The sequence below is a fragment of the Arctopsyche grandis genome, chromosome 7, assembly GCF_051622035.1.
Source record: "Arctopsyche grandis isolate Sample6627 chromosome 7, ASM5162203v2, whole genome shotgun sequence".
NCBI lineage: Eukaryota > Metazoa > Arthropoda > Insecta > Trichoptera > Hydropsychidae > Arctopsyche > Arctopsyche grandis.
The window spans coordinates 27,321,710-27,349,163 of record NC_135361.1 but is presented as its reverse complement, the minus strand read 5'-3'; the positions used below and the strand labels follow the sequence as shown (position 1 = coordinate 27,349,163).

Sequence of the window (27,454 nt, the reverse complement as noted above, 5' to 3'; positions counted from 1 at the left end):
ACACATAGATGGGCCCTGACGTGTGATTTTGGTCGGAGATCTTGTCTTCACTAAGTGAGGGGTGCGGGGGGTTTAACTAGCGGGGAAGTTGGGTTTTTTTCCCTATGACGCAGCGGTACCTACCTACCTACTAAGAGAAACTGTGCATGCGCCATGTATTTTGCATGCGCCAAAAGGGAGACCAGTATAACACGTGAGGGCGGATCTAGTGTATTATACATCAATGGGTGACAGTGAATATTGTTTAATCGTTTATTATTTTTTTTAAAGAATATTTACAAACTTAAAGGGTGTGAGATGGTAGCCCTAATATTAGCCGTAGCACTATCGTTCGAGTGTTCAGTGAAGGCGTTTGCGATTTGTCTTCTACTGTCGATACCATCTTCAGATTCGAACCGCCATTTTAAAACTAAGATCTCACAGATATAATTTACGAGCGACGAGTGGGTCTGGCCGGGCACTCGTACGATCTTCGGGCCAAATAAATTTTAATTTTCAAAAGAAGCATCGCATCCGGATGTTTGAGGACCGGTCTGGCTCACTTTTGAATATATTTTTTGACAAATTGGAGCTCTCGTTGTTTATTAGTGGACGCGAGCGGTCATTATGCAAATCGAAACGATCACGTTAATTGCGCGGTTGCTTCAAATTACTATATACATGTATAAAATAAATAAAAAAAGAATATACATATGTATATATTTTAACTTTCTACTTGCGTGTTAAAGCGACGGCAAGACTTGATTGATCAGTTTGCGCAATTCAGTTTAAAATGTGACCTTGAGAAGATTTTGAAATAAACTTTACATTACTATGATGGGATACTAGTGATATATAATATGTAGTGTAGTACATCTTCCCTAATACTTAATTTTAATGAATTTATGCAAAATAGTCATCATCTTAAAACTGTTGCAAAAGTATTAAACAATTCATATTAGCCAGCAGTATGGCTCAATGGTGTATGTTTAGCACCAAGTGATCAGTGGGTTCAGTCCGTTATACTGCTGGTTAGATTTGGGAGTATTTGTGACTACAAATCGATCGTTTCTTATCAGAGTTTTCCAATTTTGTCTGATCATTGTTGAAACGGTTCCTCAAAATTGGCAAAAAATCATCTTTCCTGTTGTCACAAATCTTCTGTATTTATTGTATGTACAATTTGTACAATTCTACATAATTTAGTACGGATGTGTGCACATTGGAGCAACATGAAACTATCCAATAACAAATCATGGCGAAGACATACAGAGAGGTACACGGCACGTGATTTTTAGATAGTTTTGCACATGCAAAAAAACCGCTGGTAGGTCAAATCTCTACCGTCACGTTCCTTCGCAAACCTCACCCTCTGGAATGTTTTCAATTATGTTTTATTCTTGTATTGATATAGATTTGATCATAGTGATCCATAGCCAGCAGTATGGCTCAGTGGTTGCGTTTATGTATAGCACTATAGATTATTGGGTTCGTTTGATCCCGGGCTGGTTTTTAATAATATTGGTTAGACGGATATTTGTGACTCCTAGTCAATCGTTCCTTATCAGAGTTTGCTAATTTTATCCGATCATTGTTGAAACGATTCTTCAAAATTGGCAAAAAAACTCATCCTACCTGTTGTTATAAATCTTCTGTATTTATTGTATGTACAATTTGTAAAAAATTATGTACAGGTCTAAATCCATACATGTCTCAGTGGATTAATTAATTAATTAATTATTAATTTCGTGTTCTTCAGCTTCTCAAAATACAGTGATTTATGTAATAAAAATGCTGCATTGTTTGTAATCAATTGTCCAGGAAAGCGCATTGGGGTCTTCCTGTCAAGCCTTCCTGGTATATATCTATGTAAAATAAAATAAAATAAAATATAAATAAGTTAAGCGGGTCATCACAATTTATTATGCTAATAATTTAGTATATGTAATACATGAGTAATTATGATTAATTTTATAATGTATAATATGTAAGTATTAATATGGCATTCATCTTGGATTGTTTTTAAATCTGATCAAATTGGAGATGGATTTTCTGAAATCTTTAAGCACACTTTTCTCCATACAGACGTACGTATCTATGGTGTCATCTGAATCTGCGGCTTTTCGAGGACTAATTAAACCTTGTAGAGTGTCTCCTTCGGTCTCGTCATTTTCGGAAAACCTAGACTGAGTGGACAAGAGAAGTCTACTTCTGGTCAAATCCAATTTGCTCTCTAAAGCTTTGACAGACTGCTCCAGAGCATCACACTTGCTTCTTCCCGAAACCGGTGTCGATTGAGACTCTGAAAAAATGTCAAGTTTAACGATTATTGTTGGCATTTGTAAGATTAAATTGGCAAAATATACACATGTTAGTTTGGTATCTACATAAGTAAAGAACTTTTTCTTCACTTATTTAGATAATAAGTACAAATAGAACTTTTTCTTTACTTATGTAGATAATAAGTACTTGTACGTGCATAGTAAGTACAAATGCACGTACAAGTACATCTATTATATGTATAATTTCGAAAGAGACTGCAAATATGTATTGTTTTTTTCGATTCAAATAAATTTAATAAAAAAACAAATGAATATTTACTATTAGATCCACCATGTTTAAGCTATTTATATTACAAACACTGAGTGAAGCCGGGTAAAACAACTAGTAAGCTACATATAAGCATAGATACTTTTCATTAGTTCATTTTGTTCTCTGGCTTCTACGTGGTACATTTTGGACTTTTTGTTTCTGATGATTATGTGCGTGGTATACATCATCATTTGAGGGTTGTATGTATCTCCTGTACGCACAGTTCTTTATCGGATGGCTCCTATTCCCAGAGCTATCCGACTTCTTAATGAAATCGTTGCTGCCGTGCCCGAATGTGATACTTTGCACCTCAGTGAGCATAGGTTATCAGAGATTATTTTAACCCATTTGTCTGGTACCCTGCGCTCATCATTATTTTCATATTTGGAGAGTGAGGTATGAGTGAATTTTGATATTTTCTCATCTATTTGGACCTCACGAAGATGTTTTGTATTCACTGCTGGTTCTTGTACATTAGTGCTGACTGCTAAGACATTCCCAATTTTACTATTATTATATATTTCGCGAATACTTTTATTATTGTTTGTTATTCTAATAGGTATTTTATTTCTGTACATTTTTTTTCTTTTCTGTTATATTTTCGACCATTAGGACGCATCGAAAATTCCTATAATGCCACAATGATCCAAACTTTAATAAATAAGCAATATATGTATGTACATATTATATGTAAGTTATTTGGCTGACACATGATCAGCATTTGGCGTTCTACCAGTAAGTTTATAAATGATACATACAGAATATTGTAGAAGCATGTCTTAACTAAACGTACTAACTGCAAAAAATGGTATTTGAAATGCCAGTGGGGCTTCCTGCCTCAATTAAATAGTCACGATAGATTCAATCAACATGTGTAGATTCATACTAGTTATGTAAAAATAGTGCCAACTTTGTGTAATGAAGTGTTATAAAGTATTTGGTAAATATCTAATTGATATTTGACGCTCTAGCGTTATTAACATTCAAAACGATAAGTAAATTTACATACGTACATACATTTGAAATGTCAATGGGGCCTGAATTGTTTCACACGCGCTTATTACATATATAACTGTGGTTAATTGCTTACGTATAATGTTAGATATTATAAAACCGCGAAATGCGGAAAACTGGCAGTACATATGTACATACATATGTAATATACTGTTGAACTTATCGAACATTCTAGAGACGAGACATATTTACATATGATTATATATATGTATATACATACATACATACATATATATATATATATATACTAGTGTTGTACCCGATGAAATATCATCGCATGGGTGTTGGCATATTAAGTTATTAAATAAAAGAAATGTATCGGTCCTGTGTTCGATCCGCACATGGTCGAATTTTTCAAAGACATACCTTTTAAATATATTTAATTTATAATTTATATTTAATTGTTTACTATGAAAAAAATGTTAAAAGCTACCTATGTACATAAACAATATAAAACACCAATGGAAAAAAGAATTAATTAGTTAAATCAATTTTCAATAGATGCTTATTGCCCTAGAGGAAACATTGTTAGCACACAGTATATATAGAAGTTTTTTGTTGATCTGTTATTATGTTCGTATTATATTTGTACGTTTTGTTGGGATTGTTTTAACTGTGACGTACATATGTCGAATCAAAACGACTTTTATAGTGTGGCGAGCGTTATCGCATACAGGTACACAGATGCACATATACACAGACAAACAGTCACAAATAATAGCGATATTATATACATACATATCATCATCATCATCATCTACAGCGATTCACTATCCACTGCTGGATGAAGGCCTCTCCAACAAGCTTCCACTCGTCTCTGTTTTGCTCAAATGCCATTCATTTCACCCCACACATTTTCCTAATTTCGTCTACCCATCTTCCCTGCGGTCTTCCTTTTACTCTATTACATTATCTCGGGTACCATTCAAGCACTTATTTTGTCCATTCTTCTAATATACATATATGATATGATAATACATAAAATATTTGAAATCTAATGTCAGTTACACACTACATACGGGTCTACCTCAAGGAACCGAAAGTGAAAAGGTCGAAAAAGCAAATATCGGAAGGCAAAGATCGAAAATCGAAAGATCTTAAGTCGAAAGATCAAAAAAAAGGGTGCATGGTAAACGGTACATACTCACTTAATTCGCGCGAGCAGGGTACAACAGGAACAAGAGGAACAGGCTTTTCCTCCCGTAATCTGCGCGTGCACATTAATACGGGAGGAAAAGCCTGTTCCTCTTGTTCCTGTTGTACCCTGCTCGCGCAAATTAAGTGAGTATGTACGTGAGTATGTACCGTTTACCATGCACCCTTTTTTTTGATCTTTCAATTTAAGATCTTTCGATTTCCGATCTTTGCCTTCCGATATTTGCGTTTTCTGTAATTTAACATTCTGGCTCGTCACGAAGACCGATATAATATATGTATATCAGTGCATGTGGTGAAATTATCCCTCTTTTTGTCATACAGCCTTGTTCAATGTGCGCGCGCAAGATACGGGAGGAAAAACCTGTTCCTCTTGTTCCTGTTGTATCCTGCTCGCGTAAATTAAGTGAGGATGTAGGACGGGGGGAGAGAGAGTTTTACCGCACGCCACTGATATACATATATGTATGTATACTAACCGTTTTTCATATGCATGCATCATAAACGAATATTTTCGACTTTTCGACTTTTCTTTCGGTCACCCACTACATACATATTGGCGCTCAACATTGGATTTGCATTGTCCGAGGTGTTTTGGCCAAAAAGAGACGAATTCATGTGACTCTTTTAGCCATATGCAATGTTGGGTGTGAACGGCCAATGTTTAGATTCGGAATAATACCTTGTAATAACGCTTGTAAAGTTCCTCTAAAATTTGTAGAATTAATAGTCATAACTGGTTCTGGGGGTATGGTGATATTTTGCGGCTGTCCAATTCTAGTCGACATGGCGTTGAATCGTTTGGACAACGTCTGATATTGAACCCTCAGCAGTCTGTAATCGTTGATCAACTTTGTCGCAGTGACGTTGGAATCCCTGTCGTGGAGATTGACAATTTTATCGACGATTTCGGAAGAAGATGCAAAGTCGCAACTTTTGGTCTGATTGACTGCCGTACGACAATTACTCGTCGAAGCGAACGGTGTGTAGATCGAGTTGTCTTTGGCCGATGTTATTTTGTTGTCGTTCGAGTATAAAATCATGTCACCCGTGATTTTGTCGACGGCAAATGTCAGAATTTTGGATTCTTCGTCATCGGTTACCCCCAGGGCGTAAGTTATGACTTTTTCGTTGCAGATTGAGACGTTCTGCAGGTCGAAGAAGTACAAAGTACCGCCTACTTTTTCGTCGCCGGGTGGTCCGCTTAGGGTGTAGATCAGTTTCTTTTTCGAATCGTAGTCCATTTTGTATATAGAATATGATTCTTGCGTTATAATCTGAAATCAGGATTGAAAAATATATATCAAAAGGAATTATAGGAGTAACGCTACGGATTTGGTCAGGGTATAGTTATTGGTCACTTGAACTAAACTTTTCGGTTAAACACTAACATGGGAATTATACGCCGACTAAAGTGCATTCGGAAGTGGACAATGGAGACCCTCGGATTAGGCCGAGAGGCATCTCCCGCTAGTTCCCATAAGCGTAAGACTGTACGTGCCTAAACAATGGAGAAACAAACAGATCAGGTAAGCTGTAGTGAGCCGCTTGCCCGTCATGAGGAGGTACTTAGGCCATATCAGATGATTCTGGAACGAGCGCTAGCTGCGCGTGGACCTCCTTAATCATTCAATAAATGCTGTGAAGCGACTTTGGCCTTTCATTTGGATCCTCCTCCCACCCCTACGCAACAATACTGTATTGAAATCAGTTGGCATTCAAGACTGAATTTAGACGTAGTGAGGCCCTAAGCTATTTTACATGTTAAGCCTCCCCCCCCCAAACTCAAATTAAAAATTAAAAATTGGTTAACACATACATTTTTTAAATGGAAAACAAACAAGTGGATAAATTTTAGTATGACTGTATTTTTTATTTTTATAGTATTCGTAAACTTACTGATAAAACATTTTTCGTGATTAGTTCAAAATTATGAAAATGGATTTGTTGGGTTTTGATACATATCACATATAATGGTCACATATAATATTCGGAATCATCGCAAACATCATTGAGATGAAATCATAAAAAATGAAATTTTAAAGAATGCACTTCTTATGGTTGAATTTGAATTATAAAGTGCTAAATTTGGTTTGTAAAATGTTTAATTCGATTTGTAAAATGTTGAATTAGATTCGAAAAGTGTCAAATTTGATTTGTAAAACGTTGAATTACGTAATGTTACAATATTACAATAATTATTGCCGAAATTATTATTTTTAATGTATATGTATATATTTTTAAACAATTCCCACGCCAATCCCAATTTTCTTTAATCAGTAAATTCGCAAATTAATGAGTTTGTGATTTTTCAATATTAATAATATTTTTAAATTAAAGATACTTAAGAGGTTGACTAAAATAGCTAATTTTACTAATCGATAATTGAAGAATTTGCAATTATATTTATATGTACGTCTGGTTATCTGGTATAAAAATTTATTTTTCTACGAATATTTATTTAATAATAACTTTTTTATTCCAGATGATAGGGAGAGTAGTGCAATTCCCATCAAATATATAAATAATATATAGATAATAAATACAATAGTATTGAATAATAATAAAAACCAAGATATGCCAAGATAATAATTAATTAAAAGTGAAATTTTATGTTTTTATTTATAATAAAAGGATCAAAGTCCAATATTGAAATCGGTGCTTAGATTTTTCCGTACAGGATATTTACGGACACGGACTTTGCGGACAAATTTTTCCTTACACTGACTATTCCGGTAACTATTTTCATGTACGGAAATATCAGTCTCCGGAATAGCCAGTGTTTCGAAAGATCGTGTGCGGAAAAATCTGTCTGCAAAGTTCGTGTAAATGTGAGTTGGGCAAGAAAGAAAAATGGAAAAGGACATACCTTGTAATAAGCCTTTCCTTTGATGCGTAAAAATGCAGCATTTCCATAAAGGTTGACTTCATTTCCCTTATCATCCAGAAAGCTCTTGATCGCCTTATAATTTGGAACATTGACCAAATGTGGTTCTTCATTAATGTCGGTCATCGCACAAGTCTTGTTTTCTGAATACACTAGTATTTGATTGTTGTTGTAAACAATTTGTTTCGGTATAATACTGTGTAGATAATCTGCCGTAATTCTTTCGTTAAAGATTCTCTCCAAAGACACACCATTGTGGAGAAGACCCATAAAAATCAGCATACAAACGGTATTCGAATCCATTTTTGCGAATACAAACAGAATTGTTTTACATATTATTTTAAAACATCACAATGTGTATTTGTTCCAACAATAATAACTAGACTGGTGATATACTGACGTATTTAGTTGCAGTATGTAATGTTCAAGTTTGACCCTTTGAGAGGTCATCGATTGTGCTAAGAAAAATAATGATTGCGAGACAAAAGTAGGTAATGTAAGCATTATTTATTATTTTATTGTGAAGAGAATTGATAATAATAAAAAATAATGTAATTGTTCATAAGTAGATATTATAATTTTGTTTCACACATTTTTAAATTTAAATAAGTTGCCAGTATGAAAATTAGAATTCAATTTGAAATAAATAATATTTAAAACGCTCCAGTTGTAAGCCTTTTTATAGTCGTTGGTCACTTGAATTAAAACCAGTGGCGCTTTATCATGGGTTTACCTCACAGCACCGAAAGTGAAAAGGTCGAAAAAGCAAATATCGGAAGGCAAAGATCGAAAATCGAAAGATCAATAAAAGGGTACATGGTAAACGGTACTATGTATATGTATATAATATATCTCAGTGGCAGTGAAATTATCTCTCTTTTTGTCATACAGCCTTGTTTAATGTGCGCGCGCAGGATTCGGGAGGAAAAGCCTGTTCCTCTTGTTCCTGTTGTATCCTGCTCGCGCAAATTAAGTGAGGATGTACGACGGGGGGGAGAGAGAGTTTTACCGCACGCCACTGATATATGTATATACTAACCGTTTTTCATATGTATGCATGGTAAACGAATATTTTTGACTTTTTCACTGTCAACTTTTTTACGGTCACCCGTTTATCATAAATTGAAAATATGTAAGCCCACGATTATGGCCCCCGATTCTTGGGGGCCCCGAAATGGGCCTTTTCTACCAAAATTTACAACTTCCAAATTATTATCATTGTCCACAATACGTTCGTAAGCCAAGAATAAATTAAATTAATACCTATTTTACATAATATTTTCAAATAGTACATATTTTATTCCAAAAACTGTTAGTATTTCAAGTACATATAATATAATAAATAAATAAAAAAATATATGGTTTTGTAAAATCTTAATGGAAAACCATATACTGAAAGGCATGGCAAAAAACGATAGCATTTTTCTTAACTGAAGTGGGGGCCTCAAATTTCAAATGCACCTGGAACCCTCCATTTACTTGATCCGCTACTGATTAAAACCGTATACGAATAATTATCGATGGCAAAATTGCTTTCAATTAGTATTAAATAGGTGAACCATCGAGGAGACGAAAGGTTCTCAATAATAACTCGGCCTGACAAGAGGAGAGTACAAACCGATGCTAATAACCAGGGCCTGGCCTCCGAAAGGTCCCGAGTCATATTTTAATTTTTTTTTAAATCAAAGTGACCTATAACTAAAGACAGGCCAATAATTGCAGCAAATAATATTTCAATGATCTCAAGCTATAAACTACATATCTAATATTGATTTGATATTTTCTCATTTCCCATCATGTTGCATTTAATCGCGTCTCGTTAGTCGTGACTATGCAAAGATTCTGACAAAAAAACATCAATAATCCGTATTCTGTACGTATCATTGTTTCAAATTCATTTTATAATTGAGAAGTATTTTCAGTGTAAGTTATTTCTTACAGAACATAAAAACAATTGACTTATTGCGCATTGATAGATTTAAAAAACACATTTCTCGTCATTTTTGATGGATGTGATACAATTTATAAAATGTTTCAGAAAACAAAAAGTGATGGTCGATTTTAATTAGTATTTGAGGTTGATATTTTTTCCATATAGCAACACTGAGGTTAAATGTCAAATGAAATAAACAAAACCTGCCACTGTCGTCAAACATATATACTATTTGTTGAAATAATATAAAATGCCATGTATTTATAAAATCGTAGTGCTTTAAATTGTTATTTAAACTTTATTTATTAAGCAACGGTTGCATAAAATATGTCTAAACTCTGATTTTCATAAATTCAGTGTAAACAATTATAATTTAATAATACACAACAATGGATGTGAATATTAGGATTGATTCGAGCGAGGATGTATTCTGTAGAGGCTGTTTGACTTCTTCATACAATTTGAAACCTATGGAATCCTACCACAAGAGCTTCAGCGAGTTCTCTAGCTTGAAGGTTAGAAATACTTTTAATCATGTACCAGTACATATTATATTGCAAAAATTCTGTAATGATACAAATTCCAGGTACCCGAAAACGATCCCATACACAACTGGTTGTGCTCCGAATGCCGCATATTACTCTTTCGATTTCAAACGTTCAAATGGAAAGCTTTGAAAGTCGATGAAATTCTTCAAAAGCATATTAATTCTACACAGGTTTGTGTAGGCTCAATCTTATTAAAAATTTTCAAAATAAATGAACATTTTTTTAATTTTAATTTTAATTTTATAGAAAAGATTAGAATATCTTAAAATGATTGACAATGAATTGGGTAGGAATAGAACAGCATCTCACGGAGTCAGTATTTTACAAGCTTGCAACGAATGTTCAGAGAGTGTAAGACCTAGTGTGATTGCTCAAGTCGATGTTGAAGCATCGGTCAGTTTAATATAATGAAAATTGAATAATAAATATACGTATTTAAAAGTAATTATTATTTCATGTTAATTACAGACACAACTAATTTCAACCAAGCATTCCACTGATCGAAAAACAGACGTGTTGATATGTAAAGACGGTGAAACTATCTATCAGGATCCGTCAGACGACGATAACATTCAGAACGATTATATTGAAATGAAAATTGAACGTACGTCAAATTTAGATTGTAAAAATGCTATCAACAATGCAAAGAAAATTAAGAAAAGCGCCCGAAGAAGTCTTAGAAAGGATACGACTTGTAATAATAGTAAAAACGGAATTCAAAAGCGACGCGCTACTCGGAAACACAAAAAGAGGGAATGGGTAAGGGAGACGCTGAATATGAACCAAGTTACGGTACTAGATCTGTCGCCGGAAGAGCAGATGAAAGCGTTGGAAGATAGGAGAATATCTAAAGACTTTCACAACGCTCGGTACAAGTGTGAAATGTGCGTTAAGGTTTTTCCACACGTTGAAAGTTTGCAGAATCATATGCAGCGACACGATAAGGTTTTGCCCATTTCGATTATTCAAAATTCTTTTCAGTGTGTAATATAGGGCTAAGACGGAATTGAATGTTTCAGTCGTTTGGCGATTTCGAATGCAGCATTTGCCGTATGCGATTTGTAGAGAAAAAGGTGCTCAAGAATCATTTCGGTACGCATTCGCGGCGGTATCAGTGCCAAAAATGCGAAAGGATACTTCATTTCAAAACTACTATGGCTACTCATTTACTGCGGCATGAAAATACTTATGTATGCAATACGTGCGGCCATCGATCCGAGTATTGTCTTTTTTCAGTATTACTTATGTATGTCATAGAATGATTTGAATTCGTATAATAATCTTTCCATGATATTCACCAGGAATAAAGAATCGAATAAGATACATCAAAAAACTCATTCAAGCTCGGAAACTTTCAAATGTTCCATATGCCCGAAAATTCTCAACAGCAAACATGACTATGGAGTTCATATCAGGTTATCTATTACATATATTTGTTACAGTCCAAGTGTATAATTCGTGAACATACTAGTTTGTTCGTACACGAACCAATTTGATCTGTTTTAGTGTACGCAAAAGAACTAGTTGTTCATGCAGACCCATCTTCTATGTACATATGTATGCTTACCCTGGGTTGCAATATTTTTAATTACATATATAAACGTTGTAATGCGGTTTCAATAGACGTCCTATTTCACATGCTCATTACTTTGTGTATGAAAAAACTAGTATGTCCATGAATGAACAAGAGTGAACACTTGGATTGTAACGTATACATATAAAAATGAATGTTTTTATTTATTTATTTATTTTAAAAAATCAATACCACAGAGACTTGACAGGTTGCCCCAAAGCGTCAATGTGATTTTAATACAAATAGTAAAAATCATAAAAATTACAAAAAAAACATCATAAAAAAAATAATAAAAATCATAAATAAAAAAAAACATAAGAAAATAATAAAAATCATAAATAAAAAAAAAAACATCATAAAAAAATAATATAATAATTATATATGTATATATTCACTATGCTAATCTAGTTTCCAATTTTTAATTATTTAATAAGCACAAAATCATGAGCATTGTTTTTTGGGTCTTTCCACCTTTTTTCCCTCTATAAAGAACGCTAGTGAGGTTATTTAAAGGTTTCTTGAATCAACGCCTCCACTTAGTATTTTGAATTTCAAAGGTTCTTCAAATCCTTCTCTAATTTCCATCAACTGGAATCCGGTGGACGATCTGCTTTCACTCCTCCTAGTCCTTTCCACATTCTTAGCAATATGTACAAAGTAGGAACGAATCTTTAGGCAGATAGTGATGGTTGCAGGGAAGGTGCGATGTTCTTTGAAAGGGTTACCAATTTAGACAGGAAGGTGTGTTGACCAGTGTCCCGGCCTATAGAAACACGTCTCTGTTTGAAAGAGGTTCTTTATTGCTCAGTGGATACAAGTATGTATTGTATTTACGGCGAAGGAAATAGTTGCTCGACTTAGGAGTAGTGGGCAGGCTGAACTCCAAAAGCTCACTGTCGTCTAGGGCTGGTGTACTGATTTACAACCTGGTCGATTGTGCTATACGAAGCTTACTGGTGAGATGATGTTCTCAAATATTCCTACGCGCTTGAGGTTGTTTATGTAGAGCAAGTCGAATTGTGTCTTTGCCCTTGTGTGAAGGAAGATATTTCGAGCGAGGTCGGCTTTGCACACTTTGATGATGCAATCGCGCGACTTGGGTTTTAAGGAGAAGTAGATGAGGTCATCGACCTCGATTCGGGATAGTACAAGTTGTACTATATTCCTACAAATTATTTTTTTATATATTGTGGAGGCTCTCTCTAAAACTGCCAGCTCATTGAGGATGGAATGCGTAGCATCCGCATCTACCATGGAAATACCTTTCTCTATTTTTAAGCGTCCATATCTCGAATTCATATAATGCAATGGGGATCACCAGATATCGTACCAAACAGATTTTCGTTTTTCTCATTATAGAACGGTTTTTCCATATCTTTATCAGACTGATCATTGATGTTTTCGCCATTTCTTCTGAAGATCTCTGATTGGCATCCTTATTTTCTTGAGATCAAGACACCTAAGTAAATAAAATCGTTGACTTCCTCGTAGTCTTTTAAAACATTAAACTTTAGAGAGACTCCTGTCAACAATGAGGTTTTTGTTTTATTTTTATTTATCTCTAAACCCAGGTATTTATTCTCTAATTTCTAGTCTACAAAGTAATTCAGTCATTTCATCCTCATTGTTGCCCATTAATGTTGTGTCGTCTACGAATCTTATATTAGAAATTTTTATGCCGCCTATTGTTACCACATCTGTCCAGTATTCTTCTCATTATGAAAAAAATCAGGAGAGAGTATGCATCCCTACCGGATACTCTTTTGCAGTTGAAATGTTTCTTAAAGAAACTCAACTATTCTTACAGTTACCACATTATGTATATATAAATTATGAATGTTATTTCAACATTGTTTTAATTTATATAAATCAATAAAAGGCGACACACCGGAGACATGCCCTTCAAGTGCGTGGAGTGCGGCAAATGCTTCCAAACCGGAGCCATGCTAGCAACCCACAAATCAGTCCACAGCACGGTCAGAGAATTCTACTGCGCCCGCTGCGACGTCAGCTTCAAAACCAAAGACATAATGCTGACTCACATGAAGAAGTCGGCCAGGCATGTGAATCCGGCACTTCTCACGTCAGTACAAATCGAATAAAAATCAATCAGTACGAACATTGTAAAAATGCAAAGTGAATTAATTATACACAGGTTCCAATGCACCCAATGCCCGAAGAAGTTCAAATCCGAAGCCCAGCTGTCGGGTCATATCGACAGTTATCATCTACGTTGCGTGCAATTGTTCTGCGACGTGTGTCCAGCTCGATTCGTATCAGCCAACGGACTCCGCAACCATCGGAGACGCAAACACGAAGGCCTACTTCCGACTCTTTCTCACGTCTGCGAAACGTGTGGACGAGGATTTTCAGTACGCATCACATATATATCACTAGCCAACTGTATGGTTGTCATACTATATGTAACTTGACCTTTGTTTCTTCAGACGAAAACATTAGTGACGAATCATCTACGGACCCACACCGGCGAACGGCCATTCGAGTGTGAGACATGTCACCGTCGTTTCACGCAGAAGTCTTCGCTGCAGACTCACATCAAGCTGGTCCATCTGAAGATGAAAAGGAACAAAAGCAAGGCAGCAACATCGCCGGCCGTCGACGACAAGCCTCAGCAGTTCGAACGCCGCTGGACAGGACAGGTTTTATAAAATGAAATGCAAACGCTTACTTAAAGGATACGCTTTATTAATTTGATGATGATGATGCTTACAATGTGGTACAAAAGTCTTTAATACAAACGAGCTTTATGTTAAACTCGTTATATATTGTACATTTTTGTTTGTGTATAATATAACAAAAATCTTCTCAAATGCGTTCCAAGTTATAAAAGTAACTATACGTATGTATACTGCCGATGCAAGGCATTTTTTTATGATTATTGATTTGAAATGCCAGTGGAATTCACTGACTAGCAAAACTCTATCAAACCTCCAAATGCAGTAAAGACGCAGTTTAAATGTTTATGCATTTTTTTTTATAAAATATACATACATAAATCAGACTATAAAAAGATGCAGCAATATTGGTATTAAAATTTTCAGGCACGCATCGACTATTTTTAAAAAATGATAAAAGTAATGTTTATTTATATTATATTATTATAATAATAAAATATAATATGTTTTGTATTGAGACTATTAAATAAAATATAAATAAGTATATACGAAAAAAATGAATATAATATTATTATAAATCTAAAAAAATTCTCTAGTCTTTTATTATCAATTTCTATAATAATTTAGATTTATATAAAATATGCATTGTTTGGTGTGATAAAAATTATTATATTTTATTCAAATTTTTTTTTTAATATTATATAATAGAATTCATGCACGGAATGTCTATAATTTTATTCATGATTATTATGGTTAAATTCCAATTAATACTTTCAAAGCCTACTACGTACATACATATATGTAAGTAGTATAGGTATAAATGCATGTCAACCGCTCACATTCCTATCGAATTGTATTTTAATTGCTTCAAATGCATACAAAATATAATATAAAACAAGGTACTAATAAGGAGTCAAAAGTTTCCCAGTGTCTTATCACACTGCGGTCTTATTGTCTCGTGGCTGCTGGATGTTGCGGCGGCGGGAAGCAGCGCACGTGTTCTACGGCCGAACCTCCACCGACTCCACCACTTCCGTCAGCACCTTCCAAATGGCGGTTCAGCGCGGCGAAGATTTGTGAATTCAAAACTTGGAAGCGACGTATTCTATCGACCATGCGTTTGAGATGCTGGAAAAAAGATAAAGTTGAATCACTGATAGATAACACTGAGCAACAAATAAAATTAACAGAGCTGAGACTATTCAATCTATACTAAATTTGACACTCTGAATTCGAATATGATAATGATTTTTGTTGGTTTTCTCTCGTTTATGAGCGCTTAAAGAATGCGCAATTTTTACAGATTTTTCGCTTTTGCCGTCTTTAACTCAAAATATAGTATTGCTGTGCCAAAAGTGAGTATTGGAATCAAAACTCAAATGTTTTTTCTATTGATTGTGTTTTTTTATTTTGTTTTAAAATTTTATTCTCCAGCTTCATTTCACTGCGTTTATAAGGATTGGTTTTCAATATTATTATTTTTTATCTAAACGTACTAATTCGAGCGGTAAATGATTTTAAATTGAGTAAAAAAATGCTGTTGTTGAAGACTGTATGCATGATGCAAGAGCGAGATGAAGAATGGAAAACGCATCATACCATCTCACTCGTTCATGCTTATTTACGAGCGATGACCGCCTAGAACATTTCATTTGTAATTTAAAATCATTGACCGCTCGAATTACTACGTTCAGATAATATTGTTACGTACGCCGCGGATTGAGCGAATTGCACTTAGACCAACGGATATCTGTTATCGGGTTAACTAAGTGCTTGCACTTACTTCCAGGATTATATCTGGACTCTGAGTGCATTTAGGCTAAACAATGTCCGTTATTAGTTATTTCTCAGAATCGGTACGGGGAGACCCAATATCGTGGAAATACATATCCGAATATGTGACTATACAACAGGTAAACAGATTAGACGTCCTGAGAGATCTACCCTTTATAAGGCGGTACGTAGGCGATATCAGGTCATTCTGGACTGAGCACTGACAGTGCGTGTATCTCCTTAATTATCAATAAACGCTGTGAAACGACTGTTGGCCTTTTACTTGGATCCTCCACCCACACCAGTACGCAACAATATTAAAAGAAATTGAGATTGAAAACCAACCTTTGTAAACGTAGTGAAATGTAAAACTGACCCAATATATGCATGATATGTCATGATTGTGAAAAAAATGTGTAAAAAATATATATTTTTGACTTTTAAAATTCGCTAGATAATTAATTAAACACATTTCAAAGCAATAAAAAATCAGAACCAATAGAAAAAACATCTGACTATTGATTTCAATACTCACTTTTGGCACAGCAATACTAGATTTTGAGTTAAATATTGCAAAAATCAAAAATGTATAAAAATTGCGAATATTTTTTAAACGCACATATCTCAAAAACAAGAAGAAACCAACAAAAATCATTATCATATTCGAATTCAGTGTGTCTAACTTAGTAAAGATTGATTAGTATCCGGTCCATAAGTAGAAAACGTGATTTTTTGTTGTTCAGTGAAAAGTCTGTGTTGAATAGATCAACAATGTCGTAATTTTTATTATTTTTCATTCTCCATTATGTTAAATTATCGTCTTGCTTGTCTTTGACTTACAATTCCCTTCACCGTATCGTCTTTTCCATCAACTCTCTGCACTCTCAAGATATGATAGCAGAAATCGAGGGCTTCGAAGCGACGTTGCTGACCGAGTAGTGCAATTATAGTACACCCAGCCCAGTGTAGACCTTCGCCAAATAGTTCCCTATAAACCGACAAAACATCATACAAACAAATCGACTACATTGTATACGCCAGTTGATCAATACATACTCTACGGTGAATTCCGTTTCGGTGACCGGTATGCAATATAAGAACTGCAACGCTGACCATAACCTGTAAACGGCGATGATTAAGTCTCAATGTATTTTATGCAAACATAATAATATGTATTTGATATAAAAATAACCTATGGAATTCGGTGCATTCATCTGTGTTTGGTGGATAGTGATGAGGCGGGGGCGGTTGCCAAGCTGGTCCGGTTAGCAGGGCTTTCAATCTTTGGAGTACGACACCGAAGAGTGACAGACCACAACACAGTCGTTCTCTCGTCAGTAAATTTCCCTCGCGGGCAATTTGTGCTTGCTGAAAAAATCGATAAGAATCTTAATACTTTTGAATTTTTGATATAATAGTGTCTATTAGGTAATGTTTATTGCATATAGTACTTTAGCAGTTCCGAGCTTTTCAATGTTGGGAACTATTTGAAGAGCTGCAAACTTGGCTTCGGTCAATTTTTGCTTCACTTCTGGTTTCTCACCCTCTGTAATAAATCATTATTAAATTAATACATGCATACATACATACATACAAGTATATTTATTGAATGTTTTCAGATAAAAGTCTATTCATACTATACAGCAGCTCACGTGAACGACAGCTTCTATTCATACTATACAGCAGTGCACGTTCAGACTTGTTTCAGCTGAGCGCAAGGCAAAATCGGCTTACATATAGATTAAAGCTCGCTTTAAAGGTCAAAGAATTCTACTCTTAAAGCCCTCAACATGAGCCCCCCCCCCCCCCGCCTCCAATTAATACAGTCTGAAAGTTAGTACGCGTGCACTTGCTACTAAACCGTGAATATTTCCACAGAGGGCAAAGAAAACCGGTTTTGCTTGATACGTTACGGTGACATGTACTGCTGTATGGTATGAATAGATTTTGTCAGCTACTACTGTACGTCTACGCTACGTAAGATATGAATGTATCCATATAAAATGTACCGAAATATTCTTTTGGTACTGCTGTGCTAATATGAACAGACTTTAAAACGTCTATGGTAAAATGGTTACACAACAAAATGTTTTTAACTAGCAGAATAGACTAGTGGTTAGCATATAATGCTTTGAACAAAGTGGTCACGGGTTCAAATCCCACTGGTTTCTACTGGCCAAACCTTGGATTTACGACTCCAGATCTATCATTTCCTATCAGAATTTGCCAATTTATCTGATTTTCATTGAAACGGTTCCAACAAATCGGCAACCTTGCCCACTTTCTCGCAAAATCTCGAGTTTTCAGCACTGTCTAATTTCGCTGAATTGTATAAAATGCTGCAAATTTACAAATTTTACCATAGACGTATCTGTAGGTGTTAATTGATATGTACATATTTACTTTGTATAATACTAACACACAGGATACCGTGCGCACAAATTTGTGCGTTTGAAAAACTTCCTTTGGCTACCGTGTGCACAAATTTGTGCGTTGCGTCACTCCTACTTCATATAAAGAAAAAACACGTTGAACCTTGTTTTTTTTGTAATGTATTCATATCGGGGCTTAGTAAAAGATGTCGTTGGTGATATTTAACTAAAATAATTTAAAAAAAGTCGATATTGAAAAATCCAGAAGGTTAGAAACTGGACTATAGCAAATGTACCAAATATTTCTTTAAATTTACAAAATATTTCTTTGGTTATGCCGAAGATGTCTCAAATTTTATTTTATTTAACTAAAGCGTATATGAGGTTTGTAAAAATAATAGAACAGATCGTCATCGACCTTCTCAAAGGTTCGAAACCAGCGAAAATTTCATTAGTGTACGAATTTCATATTGTGTTTAAATAACGTGTGTGTGTGTAAATAATAAAAATATGTAATACTATCAAAAACCATAAAGTGAGTTTATCGATAATATATTATAATATAAAGGAAACTTTTAAATAAATATTGTGTAAATATCTACCAATCAATCAAATGTGAATATCTACATAAGGGGTGCAGTTTGCTGGGTGAATGCTTTTTTGTGTTTTTAGTTGAATAAATATGTTTGATTTTTTTATATTCATGTTCTGAAGAAAATATCACCATTGTTTACTATGTGCCCTTTTATATTTCTTCGGTAATTTATTGCCTACACTTGACTCCTGGTTACTAACCACTGCACTAGGTAATAAACACATTTTGGGGGGACCTTTTTTTTCTCGCATCTGTTTTATGTTCCTCTTAGATTTTGCCATGTCCTAAAATTCTCTCACTGATATTGTTATTTATGACACAATTTCGAAGAAAGAGGATTAACCTTGTTCGATGTCCCCAATTTCAAAGCGCATATGGAATTGCATCTGACTGCATTGTATTTATAGGTTTCAAATAACGACATTTGTTGTTTTTGTTACACAAAGGTTCACTGTTGCTAGAATTTTTTTGTTTATTTATAAAATATGTATATTTGCCATATTTATACACATTTTAATTATTTATTTTATTAGTGCGCGACTCACAGTTTGACTTTTACTGATTTTACAATTACGAAATTTTAAGATAGTCCATACGAAACTGCATTTCAAATTTCACTTTTATACGTTTACTGGTAAAAGAGATATGACATTTTAAACAGTTACAGTTTTATGCAAAGATTAGCGCAAATTCTCCCTGCCGCACGCCTGTTTCTTTAGCAATAGCCCGTGGTATTCTATGTGCTAATAATACTTGTATCAAATTACAATATTTCTGACCAAGAAGGCGCATTGGGGTTACCTGTTAGAACTTACTGGTATAAATTTAAAAAAAATACATAAAACATTTTATCAATGAACATTATGTCGCGTAATCTTTTAGTCGTGGACGTTGTGTCGTTTTGTTCGTAAACATTTTGTCGTGGAACCGTTTTCAGACCAGTATTGGAAATAAAAACGAACAGGCAAGTAAAAGTAAACGTACCTTTGCAATGTACTTTCGGTAGAATATTCTGGAACGGAGCAGCGTGAAGTAGATCAGTTATTTCTTCTTGACCGAGCGCTTGTTCGACGAGCAAACAAAACAAAACCGTATTCCCAAGCTCTCTGAGTGCATGGAACAGTTCCGTGCGAGCCTCTCCGTATTGAACAATGTCTTGAAGCTGGGCGTGATAATATCCAAGAACGCCTGAACACAGAACACATAACTAAAACTCATCTTTAAAATGTGCAATGTCATAATTTCGACTCGTCAAAAAACCTGGAGATCCATAGTCGTATCGTGGCAGTTTACAAACAGGTGGCATGGCGGCGGCTAAAGCTCGGGAGAATTGCGCCAAGCTACCCTGGAGCAGACCTCGAGCAACGCCCAGCAGTTCCTCAAGAACCACAGCAACTCCTTGATATCCCAAAAGTCTCACCAGAGCGTGAAGATGCTGAGGACCGACGAAACCTACAAATCACATTATTTTAGTACTGACTAGGATTTCCGCATTGTGTACATGTGAACGATGAACGATGAGCTAACCGGAGTATTGAGCATATTGCGTGGTGTAGGCAAGACTCAACTGCTTTGAGCCCCATAGATGAGCATGGGCAGCTTGAGCTGGTCGTTCACGTTGGACCGGAGCTACGAATTGAATTCCGCGACCCCTAACAAATCTGAAACATTCATTTATAAGATTATAAAAGATGAAATTGATACTAGTGAAGGTTGCCATACAAGATTCGCTCATTTAATATAATATATGCCTATTGGTTGCAGCATTGTAGCAATAGTTTGGCAAGAAGTCGTAGTTCAGCTCCCAGAAGACGTGTAATGCGATTCTGCCGTACGGTGCGAGGACACTATGATCAGCTTCTCTCAACATAGCGTCCCAAGGATCCATAGTCAACCAACGAGATAGCAATCGGTGACAGAGTCTATTTATAGCCAGAAGTCCTTCCAATTCCTACAAGGAATACATTATGAAAAAATGCTTTGGAATGAAATTCTAGTGTCATTAGAATGATAATTACCACAACTCCGGTTATGTCACCGGCTTCGAACTTGGATATAGCGCATCCTAGAGATCGGTGCATGTCAGCGTTCAGTCTCTGTGCCAACAGTCGGGCAAGGTCGACACACCGGCCGAGGAGTGCCACGTGTCGTTGACGAAGCAGAGCTCCGTACCGTGAGGCGGCCGGTTGAGCCAGAGCCCAAGCTCCCCGAGACACGCACTCTCCTCGGTAGCGTTTGTCGAGTAGGATGCTGGCTGATAGTTGTTTGTAATGAGCGAAAATTTGCTCCGATAGTTTGTAAACGAATTGATCGAAGCACAGATTAACCTCAGCTTCTACTTCGTCGTACAAAAATTGCTTTTTGAAGACGGTCAATGCGTACTGAGCACTATCATTGTACAAATCCAACGGATATAAAACGTATCTGAAAATTAAAAATACATTAAAGGCTCACTTCATTACAAATGAAGAACATAACCCATCATGCCAGATAAATGAAAAACCCACTCCATCATGCTAGGTTCCTTCGTCTTCAAGATGTGATCTGTAAGAATCCACGGCATAGACATCTCAATAGGGAACTGAATGCGTTTCTCCATAGTTATTAGATCGCTACACTCCTCATTGTGCTGATGTCGGACCGTACATTTCTAAAAATCAACATTCACATTATGATAACAGCACAATTGCATCAAACTAACATTTATATAAACACCTACATTTATACGACGACCCATAGTCATCTCCAAATAGAATTCGCGATACCACAACTGTGATAGATCACAGCATTTTTGCAACGTTTCCGAAAACGACAACAGGTAATTCCAGAAAAAGCTAGCTCTGTGGAAATTGTCGATTTGACTGAGAGTCGTGGCGTCCAAGTCTCGACGCAGAGTCCTCTTCCCACCTGATTTCTCAGCAATCAAAGCCTCCAATTGAGTACGAACCATATACAGTTGGGTCGAAGACGGACCTGTCAATAGCCGAAGAATAGAATCAAACGTATTCAAACCTATTATTTGGGCAATGAGGAATACTTGCCGACGTTTCTTCTGTTGATTCGAACGCTGTACTCGCGATCAGGAGTGTCTTTTTTACCACGAAGAGCCGGATCGGCTTCCGGATCGATCCCACGAGCCCAATCACCACAGGTCTCCCGCACCGACACTAAAATACTACAGACAACATTAAACAATACACTTACTGATCATATTATACACTGTAATATGCAACCGTACCTTCGTATAAGATCTCGTTTATTTTTTATTGCCTTTCTCAGAGGCTCGCGGAGTGTAACCTGAACAAATCTTTGCAACGTAGCGTGTACGCTTCTACGTGCAGCATCAGCAAATACTCCTTCCATACGCGCCAACAGAGCCTGTAACCCTTTAACAGTAGCGATGATCTCAACCAAAGCCAACTTCTCTTCAGATGTATAATTGTATCTAGTCGCCTGCAAGGTTATAGATAAAACTAAATGTATACTGAGTTTAATACGAGTAAATTTTTAATACAGAATTTATTCGTTACTCGTTCGTATTCTTCAGCTTCAGCAGGACACGCTGGATTTCGCACGTGATCAGTTGGATGTAAGAGTTTCCACGAGCAATGCTCGGTGAGGACTGATGCCCAGTCGGACAGTAAATGTAAACCGCGCAGTGCAAGTTCTGCAGTCGCGGCGTTCTCTTCTTCAGAGCCTGATTCTTTGTATGTAGTCGTAACCTTGGTGATAAAAATACGATGATTTTCATTTACGTACAATTTAAAGACGATTGCATGACCATACAAAAAGGATCTAACCAGGTTAAATCACATTAATAAAAAATACGGCATTTTTAATTGGTTGGATCCTTTTTGTAAATAACAAATACAGATTTAAATAATTACTTCGTTACTATATCGAGCCAATTCTGCAATGTACTTTTGATGATCCTCTCTGATCCTCGGCAAGTTGATCATCAAATCAGCTTGAGGACTTGCCGATACCGCAGACGATGAAAGCGGCCACCTTTCAATCATAAAAATGAATATAACACAATAATAAAAATATACTTATTATCTAGATAAAAATATACTAACTTGCTCGCATCGTAATGCTTGGATCTTTTTATGTAATTAAATGGCGCAATTTGCATATCGCCGAACAGCGGTACGACTTCTAAATTCTATAAAATAAGAATCAATTCATTCATACAATATTATAACGATTCAATATACCATAATTTAAAGGCTGTCAAATGTTTTCATACTTTGAATATTCTGTCGATCTTTTCAAGCTTGAGTCGCTTTTTTTGATCGAGACGGTTGATGTTACACTGTTCCGAATCCATCAGGAACAATCCGAATCCCATCACTTTGACGAGCATGTGCTTCTCCGACGGAGTCAGGTACATTTTAGTTTCGTACATTTGTACGCATATGTTGACGACATCGCACATCAACTCTTCGTAACCTTAACGAGCGAATAAATAGTATTAAATATGATTACATATATTCAAATCAATTTCGTATATGTATGAAAAATATCATACCTGGTATCTTTTCGAGAACGTCTTTGACCGTATCTCTGATTTTATTTTGAGTCGCCAAGAACATTGATAAATTTTGCGACTCTTGAAGAGTTTGACTGTCAGACATCACTTTCAAGAATTGTGCAGCTCTAAATAAAAATTAATTTTAATCAAACTAATTATTTATTATGCCGCAGTGGCATTACAGAGTGATCCAACACGCCATTGTAGCCAAGCATATTAGTTACATTTATTTATTTATTTTACAGGTTTGCCCCCATATATATTTGTTACATTAAACACGGCATTTAGGGCGAAATCACACAGGGAAGAACGGCACGTCATGTGCTCGGCTCCCCGTTGTGGGGGGTTCTCTTACATTTCTTCAAATATGGGATACACCGTTATCGATCACTGTCAAGCAAGGATAAAGACAAAGATACAATTTTACCGAAAACACTCCAGGGGGTGATTTTGGAACGGTGTGTGCCACATTTTTTTCGCATGTTTAAAACTATCTAAAAAAAACCATGTGCCGCGTTCCTTCCTGGGTGATTCCGCCTTTAACACGATGGTGGCCGCTGACTCATATTTGTATCATGTTGGGTGCACAACGCTTAGTGGCCCCTGGTACATATATGATTTACGACTGCGCAAACTGTATAAGTCCACTGATAGATTTTTGTATCGCGTTTGCGTCAATCGTTTGTGGTCGATGATACAATTTTGTTTTCACGTTTTCGTTTATGACGAAAGCGTGATACAAATATATATCAGCGGACTGAAAAATATATCCTGCACGAAAAATATATTCGCGCAGTCGTGAATCATATATGTATCAGCGGCCAGTAAGCGTTGTGCACCCAACATGATACAAATATGAATCAGCGGCCACCATAGTGTTAAGGTCAAACGTTGTGTAAATTATTGTAAGTATTATACAAAACAAATATAAAGATCAATTAACATTCACAGAGACATCTATGGTCAAATTTACAGCATTTTATACAATTCAGCGAAATTCGAGATGCTAAAAACTCAAAATTTGCAGTAAAATGAGTAATATTGCCAATTTGTTGGAATCGTTTCAATGACAATCAGATGAAATGGCAAACTCTGATCGCAAATCCAGCAGAAACCGGTGAGATTCAAAGCCGTGTCCACTTATTTCGAAAGCATTATATGCTAACCACCAATCTAATATGTTATGTAAACCAAACTAATAACTTTGAAATACCTTCTATACGTAGAATAGTCGTTCTTTACAGACGATTTCATATTTTTCAGTTCGTCCAATACGGCAAACATGTTTACAAATCGGCCGAGAGTCAACAGGTAAGCTTCTGATACAAAATCTCTCCGTTTTTCTGCGTGACATAATCGGCGAACTTCAGCTGAGAAGCGTTCGATGGCTTTTCTCTAAATTGACACAATGAAAAAATATTAATATATGTAGGATGAGCGTTTAACCGTTTGCCCGCGGCCGTCTTCTATGGAAGCTTTGTGCGACAAGTTTGTAGCTCGGCTGTCTTCCATAGAATTTCTGAACTTTGCACGGGATTTTGAGCCTTATGTGCGCCTATTTCAACTGTTTTAAGGTTCAAAATTGGTTGAATATATTACTGAGAGTTGAATGCCATCTATTCAATTTGCTTAAATTGAAAATATACCAGTCAAAATTAGTTTTTTGTGGAACCATACTGAAACCTCGTTTATGTGACGTCACGTCTTCATACAATTATGAAGAATGATTATTTGACAATTAATCCATAACTACGAGATATATTATGTATTTTATTGTTTAAAATAATACTTTATGTGTTAATTAACATATCTGGTTACTTGAGTAAATATTAAAATCTGTATTTAAGGTCGAAAACTCGATTGCCAAATTCGCGATAAAGATGCCGCGTATTGTTCGCTATGTTTAATGCCGCGGGCAAAGGGTTAATATAGGTCTGCTGAACGGCAAGTGCCTCATACACAGTTACATAGCCAGTTTCCAAACACTCATACACACTATGCATGCTTACTAAATACTCACTCTGTACATTCAATAATCTTTCCTATATAAATATATATGTAATATAACAGTTGCATATTCAGAAAAGATATAAATATGGTGTAAATTACTTGGAAATACATGAAGGCTAGAAGTTTCCGAACTTCAGGTGCGAGAACTTCAACGGTGCGCTCGTAGATTTCAACGCGGTTCGGTTGTTCGTTGCTTCTCGGCTGAGGAATGGCACGTGAACAGCATCGCCATGTGTATAACATGACCGCCATTGCGTTTCCTTCATCCAATAGTTGATTCTAGATATAAAATTTGGTATTATATACGTACATAATGTAAATAAATGAATGTATAAAGTAGCAAAAAAAAATAAAATACTAACCAAATTGGCATGAACTGTTGCTTCCTCAATGTATTTTGCGATACCGGTGACGAATCCATTCCTATCTTCAAAATTGGTATCAAAGTTGGCCTGATATAAAATTGATATAGGCTGTGCTTCGATGCAAGGCTGCTCATCTGTAATTATTTTAATGTATTGTGTTGCACATTGAAAACTTCTAGGTGTTGTATAATTATCATGTTTATTTATATTAAAAGAAATTGTTTACCAGGCAGCATAAGTTCGTCGAGGACATCAACGTTGCTGAGGGCGTCCGTTAGGGATACCCTTTCGCTCACGGACATCTTGACTGTATTTGGTTAGACCTTCTTGTTATTGACCCTTAATCAAAATGACATTCAGAAATAATTATCGATGGAAAGGTTTTTCAGCCATTGTTATATGACTTTTAATAAATTTAGAACGGTTTAGGTGTATTTTAAAAATGAAATTTTAATTAGTTATCACTCAGGCTCTTACTAATGGAAGTGATGACGGAAAGCGGGGCGCCGCCCAACGCGAAAATTGACAGCTCTTCGGTGCTGCCAGTCTTCAAAATATTTGAAATTGCCATTGTAAAAAAAAGCTTAATATGTTTCATTGAATAACGGTAATTGGACTATTCGTCACATTGGGGTGGTGACAAAGACAATTTTTGCCATGAAAATCGCGAATACACAATATTTGGCACTCAAGTTCTCGTTACTATGATAGTTATCGTTAGTATGGTGGACTTTTCGGCTGCCAGATGTTCCGTTATAGAGATTTTAGTGACTTTGTGACGAGTAATTTGTGACCAGTAATCACCGAACCATTCGTCACATTGCGGTAGTCACAAAGACAATTTTTACCATGAAAATCGCGAATACACAATATTTGACACTCGAATTCTCATTAGTATGATGGACTTTTCGGCTGCCAGATATTCCGTTATAGAGATTTTAGTGACTTTGTGACCAGTAATCACCGAACCAGAATAACATACATAGTTAGAGAATAGGGGACTGTTTTCTCGTGACCAGTTTTAGTGGGTGACCAATTTTCTCGTGACCAGTTTTAGCATGTGACCAGTTTTCTCGTGACCAGTTTTAGCGTGACGGATGATCACGAGTGACCGATCTAGAGCGACCAGTTGTCCTGTGACAGGTTCACATTTGACTAGTAATCACCGAACCCGATATTTGCAATACTTTCCATATCCAGTTCCTAAATAGCAACCACAGGTTGCAATATGGGAACTGGATATGGAAATATCGTAGACGCCAATGGGGCCGTCCACACCAATGATATTACTTGCAATATTTTCCATATCCAGTTCCCATATCGCAACCTGTGGTTGCTATTTAGGAACTGGTTATGGAAAATATCGTAAGTAATATCGTTGGTATGAACGCAGCCAATTCCATCCAACAGGCATTGCTATTTGTTCCGGCGAATGTACACACATACTTTTTTATTTTATTTATTTGGAAAATTTACAGTTTACAGTTT

The 27,454-nt window shown here is 35.8% G+C and overlaps 3 protein-coding genes across 3 annotated transcripts; 1 reads left to right on the top strand and 2 right to left on the bottom strand.

Moving 5' to 3' along the window:
• Positions 1-1,870: 1,870 nt before the first annotated feature.
• On the bottom strand, positions 1,871-8,087 carry LOC143914536 (uncharacterized). Its single transcript, XM_077434799.1, has 3 exons — positions 7,610-8,087; positions 5,423-6,017; positions 1,871-2,281 (listed from the first exon to the last, which is right to left on the bottom strand). Exons 1-3 carry the CDS (start codon positions 7,928-7,930, stop codon positions 1,986-1,988), a joined length of 1,212 nt encoding a protein of 403 aa, XP_077290925.1. The 5' UTR covers positions 7,931-8,087; the 3' UTR covers positions 1,871-1,985.
• A 1,639-nt stretch (positions 8,088-9,726) lies between these two features.
• Positions 9,727-14,762, top strand: LOC143914389 (uncharacterized). Its single transcript, XM_077434589.1, has 9 exons — positions 9,727-10,075; positions 10,147-10,278; positions 10,355-10,501; positions 10,577-11,053; positions 11,128-11,327; positions 11,410-11,523; positions 13,561-13,764; positions 13,837-14,053; positions 14,129-14,762. The coding sequence occupies exons 1-9, from the start codon at positions 9,950-9,952 to the stop codon at positions 14,348-14,350; spliced, it is 1,839 nt and encodes a 612-aa protein (XP_077290715.1). The 5' UTR covers positions 9,727-9,949; the 3' UTR covers positions 14,351-14,762.
• A 248-nt stretch (positions 14,763-15,010) lies between these two features.
• Cyfip (Cytoplasmic FMR1-interacting protein Sra-1) lies at positions 15,011-26,507 on the bottom strand. The gene is made up of 24 exons (XM_077434477.1): positions 26,444-26,507; positions 26,193-26,305; positions 25,964-26,100; positions 25,701-25,880; positions 24,805-24,986; positions 23,589-23,716; positions 23,307-23,509; positions 23,137-23,222; positions 22,945-23,065; positions 22,588-22,779; positions 22,296-22,510; positions 22,099-22,232; positions 21,777-22,030; positions 21,565-21,707; positions 21,076-21,481; positions 20,809-21,008; positions 20,585-20,718; positions 20,318-20,509; positions 20,042-20,245; positions 17,542-17,636; positions 17,283-17,458; positions 17,147-17,209; positions 16,931-17,078; positions 15,011-15,445 (listed from the first exon to the last, which is right to left on the bottom strand). Exons 2-24 carry the CDS (start codon positions 26,266-26,268, stop codon positions 15,266-15,268), a joined length of 3,849 nt encoding a protein of 1,282 aa, XP_077290603.1. The 5' UTR covers positions 26,269-26,305; positions 26,444-26,507; the 3' UTR covers positions 15,011-15,265.
• Positions 26,508-27,454: the final 947 nt, after the last annotated feature.

Bases quoted from the DNA above. Each gene is read 5' to 3' on its own strand.
- LOC143914389 (XM_077434589.1), top strand. From the start codon at position 9,950: ATGGATGTGAATATTAGGATTGATTCGAGCGAGGATGTATTCTGTAGA. The intron at 11,328-11,409 runs GTATTGTCTTTT...GATATTCACCAG, and splicing joins ACGTGCGGCCATCGATCCGA to GAATAAAGAATCGAATAAGA. The intron at 14,054-14,128 runs GTACGCATCACA...TTGTTTCTTCAG, and splicing joins CGTGTGGACGAGGATTTTCA to ACGAAAACATTAGTGACGAA.
- LOC143914536 (XM_077434799.1), bottom strand. From the start codon at position 7,930: ATGGATTCGAATACCGTTTGTATGCTGATTTTTATGGGTCTTCTCCAC. The intron at 6,018-7,609 runs GTATGTCCTTTT...TCCTGATTTCAG, and splicing joins AAGGAAAGGCTTATTACAAG to ATTATAACGCAAGAATCATA. The intron at 2,282-5,422 runs GTATTATTCCGA...ACATTTTTTCAG, and splicing joins TTTACAAGCGTTATTACAAG to AGTCTCAATCGACACCGGTT.
- Cyfip (XM_077434477.1), bottom strand. From the start codon at position 26,268: ATGTCCGTGAGCGAAAGGGTATCCCTAACGGACGCCCTCAGCAACGTT. The intron at 23,510-23,588 runs GTATGATATTTT...TCGCTCGTTAAG, and splicing joins CGTTCTCGAAAAGATACCAG to GTTACGAAGAGTTGATGTGC. The intron at 20,719-20,808 runs GCATATATTATA...TGAATGTTTCAG, and splicing joins TACAATGCTGCAACCAATAG to ATTTGTTAGGGGTCGCGGAA.